This window comes from Nerophis ophidion, linkage group LG06 (assembly GCF_033978795.1).
Source record: "Nerophis ophidion isolate RoL-2023_Sa linkage group LG06, RoL_Noph_v1.0, whole genome shotgun sequence".
NCBI lineage: Eukaryota > Metazoa > Chordata > Actinopteri > Syngnathiformes > Syngnathidae > Nerophis > Nerophis ophidion.
In genome coordinates, this window is record NC_084616.1 from 6156490 (window position 1) to 6162489 (window position 6000).

General features: G+C 43.3%; 1 protein-coding gene across 1 annotated transcript in view; it reads right to left on the bottom strand.

Moving 5' to 3' along the window:
• LOC133554101 (dysbindin-like) overlaps positions 1 to 2543 on the bottom strand; it is a 55888-nt gene extending 53345 nt beyond the window's left edge. The window contains exon 1 of the mRNA XM_061902502.1: positions 2087 to 2543. Within this exon, the coding sequence (XP_061758486.1) occupies positions 2087 to 2153 (67 nt within the window). The 5' untranslated portion in view covers positions 2154 to 2543. The remainder of the gene's footprint in view (positions 1 to 2086) is intronic.
• Positions 2544 to 6000: the final 3457 nt, after the last annotated feature.

Genomic DNA, 6000 nt, shown 5'->3' on the forward strand with positions numbered 1-6000 from the left:
AACACACTATCCACCTTAAACCCCACACCCCTTGTAGCTGGAAACACACTATCCACCTTAGACCTCACACTCCTAGTAGCTGGAAACACACTATCCACCTTAGACCCCACACTCCTAGTAGCTGGAAACACAATATTCACTTAGACCCCACACTCCGAATAGCTGGAAACACACTATCAACCTTAGATTCCACACTCCTAGTAGCTAGAAACACACTATCCACCTTAGACCCCACACTCCTAGTAGCTGGAAACACGCTATCCACCTTAGACCTCACACTCCTAGTAGCTGGAAACACACTATCCACCTTAGACCCCACACTCCTAGTAGCTGGAAACACACTATCCACCTTAGACCTCACACTCCTAGTAGCTGGAAACACACTATCCACATTAGACCCCACACTCCTAGTAGCTGGAAACACAATATTCACTTAGACCCCACACTCCGAATAGCTGGAAACACACTATCAACCTTAGATTCCACACTCCTAGTAGCTAGAAACACACTATCCACATTAGACCCCACACTCCTAGTAGCTGGAAACACAATATTCACTTAGACCCCACACTCCGAATAGCTGGAAACACACTATCCACCTTAGACCCCACACTCCTAGTAGCTGGAAACACGCTATCCACCTTAGACCTCACACTCCTAGTAGCTGGAAACACACTATCCACCTTAGACCCCACACTCAGAGTAGCTGGAAACACACTATCCACCTTAGACCCCACACCCCTAGTTGCTGGAAACACACTATCCACCTTAAACCCCACACCCCTTGTAGCTGGAAACACACTATCCACCTTAGACCTCACACTCCTAGTAGCTGGAAACACACTATCCACCTTAGACCCCACACTCCTAGTAGCTGGAAACACAATATTCACTTAGACCCCACACTCCGAATAGCTGGAAACACACTATCCACCTTAGACCCCACACTCCTAGTAGCTGGAAACACACTATCCACCTTAGACCCCACACTCCTAGTAGCTGGAAACACGCTATCCACCTTAGACCTCACACTCCTAGTAGCTGGAAACACACTATCCACCTTAGACCCCACACTCCTAGTAGCTGGAAACACACTATCCACCTTAGACCTCACACTCCTTGTAGCTGGAAACACACTATCCACCTTAGACTCCACACTCCTAGTAGCTGGAAACACACTATCCACCTTAGACCCCACACTCCTAGTAGCTGGAAACACACTATCCACCTTAGACCCCACACTCCTAGTAGCTGGAAACACACTATCCACCTTAGACCCCACACTCCTAGTAGCTGGAAACACACTATCCACCTTAGACCCCACACTCCTAGTAGCTGGAAACACACTATCCACCTTAGACCCCACACTCCTAGTAGCTGGAAACACACTATCCACCTTAGACCCCACACTCTGAGTAGCTGGAAACACACTATCCACCTTAGACCCCACACTCCTAGTAGCTGGAAACACACTATCCACCTTAGACCTCACACTCTGAGTAGCTGGAAACACACTATCCACCTTAGACCCCACACTCCTTGTAGCTGGAAACACACTATCCACCTTAGACCTCACACTCCTAGTAGCTGGAAACACACTATCCACCTTAGACCCCACACTCCTAGTAGCTGGAAACACACTATCCACCTTAGACCCCACACTCCTAGTAGCTGGAAACACACTATCCACCTTAGAGCCCACACTCCTTGTAGCTGGAAACACACTATCCACCTTAGACCCCACACTAATAGTAGCTGGAAACACACTATCCGCCCTCTGCGGAATGTTGGAAAGTAAAAATATTACTCTATATGTAAGTAAATACATATACAGTAAATGTGTAATAAATAAAACTAAACAAAATACTTCATAGCAAATAATATAAAAGGTAAAGTCAAATGAATTGAATAAATATGAAGTAAAAGCCAAATCAAAAAGAGGGGTCTCTCGCAGAGTGAGTAGTCTTTGATAGATATTGTTTGTTCCCTAGGAAATATTGCACATTGTATTTGTGAACTTATAGTAAGCCGTTTTTTTTAGGAACAGAGTAATAAGCAGACAGAAAACATGTTATGAGTTACTCACATGCCAGACGTTTGTTGTGGTTGCTCGAGCCTTTTGATGACATGATGAAGTAATGCGATACAGTCATGGAGTCATTGCATCTCCACCATCCAGCACCTTGTCTCTGTGCTCCTCACCCTGGCCGTTTCCTTCTAGGTTTCCCTGTCCCCGTTTCACACTTGCATTGGCACTGCCTCTCTCTCTCTCTCTCTTGCTCGCCCTCGCTCCAGCACACACATGAAGTCACAGCTTGCTCAGGCAGACTAACTCTGAGAGCCTCCAGGGCTGAGAGATTGGAACATGGTGGCCTGGACCAACTGCTGACACCAAGAGGGGCTCCAGGATCAGGAGGTTGTTTAGATTGTAACATGGTGGCCTGGACTAACTGCTGACACCAGGTGGGGCTCCAGGATCAGGAGGTTGTTTAGATTGTAACATGTTGGCCTGGACTAACTGATGGCACCAGGTGGGGCTCCAGGATCAGGAGGTTGTTTAGATTGTAACATGGTGGCCTGGACTAACTGATGGCACCAGGTGGGGCTCCAGGATCAGGAGGTTGTTTAGATTGTAACATGGTGGCCTGGACTAACTGATGGCACCAGGTGGGGCTCCAGGATCAGGAGGTTGTTTAGATTGTAACATGTTGGCCTGGACTAACTGATGGCACCAGGTGGGGCTCCAGGATCAGGAGAATGTTTAGGAACAAACCAGGATTACACTCTTATTTTTCATATGAATACATTTCCCGTGTTTTAGGATGGAACATTTACTGTAGTGAACACTTACTGAACTGTGATAGAAACTAAGCAAAAGTATTCAAATATATTCATAATTCTAGAAGATAAATATTTGATGCATTGTTAAATTCCTAAATGTAAAAATATCCGACAAGAGAGGCATGAAATGTTTTTTTAAGGAGGTGGTCCTGGTGGTAAACAATGCAACCAAGAAGCCTGTCCTTTGGTAAAACCACCAAGCACCGTAAGATGAAGTGCTCATATTCTTCAAGTGCAGAACCATTGTGTAGTCTCTCCCGAATCCATTAGGCTTTTTCTAGGTAAAATACAACATTTTAAGTGTGCTTTAAGCAAGTGTTCATGATTATAACAATGGAAAACTTTAAATCTAAAAACAATGGTTTAACATACATTTTAACATGTTTAACATGCTAGACTTTTGACAAGAACAAGAAAGTTTGATCACATTACTCCTGTACTGTATATACCTTTATATACATATATACATACATATATACCTATACTGTATATACCTTTATATACATATATACATACATATATACCTATACTGTATATACCTTTATATACATATATACATACATATATACCTATACTGTATATACCTTTATATACATATATACATACATATATACCTATACTTGCTCACCAGCACTGGCTTCCTGTGCACTTAAGATGTGACTTTAAGGTTTTACTACTTACGTATAAAATACTACACGGTCTAGCTCCATCCTATCTTGCCGATTGTATTGTACCATATGTCCCGGCAAGAAATCTGCGTTCAAAGGACTCCGGCTTATTAGTGATTCCCAAAGCCCAAAAAAAGTCTGCGGGCTATAGAGCGTTTTCATTTCGGGCTCCAGTACTCTGGAATGCCCTCCCAGTAAAAGTTCGAGATGCCACCTCAGTAGAAGCATTTAAGTCTCACCTTAAAACTCATTTGTATACTCTAGCCTTTAAATAGACTCCCTTTTTAGACCAGTTGATCTGCCGAAGAAAAATACATTGCAAAAAGTAAAACACGCACTGGTCTGAACATGCTGGCCTAATTGATCCTGGTGATTGCTGATAGTCAATCAATGTTATGTATTCATTCATATTGTAGACGCTGTCATAAGATGTTATTGTTGACTGAACATCCTTTGAAGAGAAGAATGGTCAAAACATCTACCAGCGGCGTTAAAATAGAGATGAAAGCAGAGAGTTCCTTCGCCACGTCGCAGTTCACTCACTGACCTACTTTCAATCAATCAATCAATCAATGTTTACTTATATAGCCCTAAATCACTAGTGTCTCAAAGGGCTGCACAAACCACCACGACATCCTCGGTAGGCCCACATAAGGGCAAGGAAAACTCACACCCAGTAGGACGTCGGTGACAATGATGACTATGAGAACCTTGGAGAGGAGGAAAGCAATGGATGTCGAGCGGGTCTAACATGATACTGTGAAAGTTCAATCCATAATGGATCCAACACAGTCGCGAGAGTCCAGTCCAAAACGGATCCAACACAGCAGCGAGAGTCCCGTTCACAGCGGAGCAAGCAGGAAACCATCCCAAGCGGAGGCAGATCAGCAGCGCAGAGATGTCCCCAGCCGATACACAGGCAAGCAGTACATGGCCACCGGATCGGACCGGACCCCCTCCACAAGGGAGAGTGGGACATAGAAGAAAAAGAAAAGAAACGGCAGATCAACTGGTCTAAAAAGGGAGTCTATTTAAAGGCTAGAGTATACAAATGAGTTTTAAGGTGAGACTTAAATGCTTCTACTGAGGTGGCATCTCGAACTTTTACCGGGAGGGCATTCCAGAGTACTGGAGCCCGAACGGAAAACGCTCTATAGCCCGCAGACTTTTTTTGGGCTTTGGGAATCACTAATAAGCCGGAGTCCTTTGAAGGCAGATTTCTTGCCGGGACATATGGTACAATACAATCGGCAAGATAGGATGGAGCTAGACCGTGTAGTATTTTATACGTAAGTAGTAAAACCTTAAAGTCACATCTTAAGTGCACAGGAAGCCAGTGCAGGTGAGCCAGTATAGGTATATATGTATGTATATATGTATATAAAGGTATATACAGTATAGGTATATATGTATGTATATATGTATATAAAGGTATATACAGTATAGGTATATATGTATGTATATATGTATAATAAAGGTATATACAGTATAGGTATATATGTATGTATATATGTATATAAAGGTATATACAGTACAGGCGTAATGTGATCAAACTTTCTTGTTCTTGTCAAAAGTCTAGCAGCCGCATTTTGTACCAACTGTAATCGTTACAGTAGTCGAGGCGAGACGTAACAAACGCATGGATAATGATCTCAGCGTCTTTAGTGCACCCTTGAGTACATTTGGGCAGAGTAGCCAGAAATTGTACTCAAGTAAGAGTACTGTTACTTTAGAGATTTATTACTCGAGTAAAAGTAAGGAGTAGTCCCTGTTGGGTGACATTGACCCTTCCTGGTGCACCACACTGATAGATGGCTCCAAAATAGGCCCTTGGGCAAGGGCTGACATATTCTGGTATTGTGGGGAACACAGATTGTACATTTGGGCTATGGTTAGACTGGTGACCCCACTCACCCTAATGGGTACCAAATTAACACCCCCTGTAACTCCTGTTTCATCGGCCTCTTTAACTTCCTGCCGACGCCGTCACGTTCTATCTAGGAGGAGTGTAAGGGGCTCCTTTGATTTGATGAGAAACCCTGGTGGTGTTTACTTTCATTGTGGTGTGAATCCTGTGCAGGTTTCGAGAACCTTCCTAACTTTGGTGCTATTTTCCCTGTGACTGATACTAAAAATGTAGAACGCAATAACTATGTTCTTGTGATCTACTGAGATTGACCAACCTGACTCGTGACGCTGTTGAAGAACAAATTGCCCCGATCCAGTTAAGCAAAGTGGTAACATTCGAGAACGGCTAGTTTCCCTTTCTGACTATGACCACATTAACGTGGACTCCCTCGATCCGACTCCCAATTATAACTATTACTTTATTTTAGTGCGAGCTTGCTAAAACTTCAATGTGAGGTAGGTTCTTTAGAAGTATTGTAGTAGTGTTGGGAGATCTTTTTTTAGAAGATCTGAAGGGGGACTGTTGGATTTGGTTGTCTTTTTATTTCCTAGTCAGATTTTAGAACAGCTAAAGTGTAGCCTT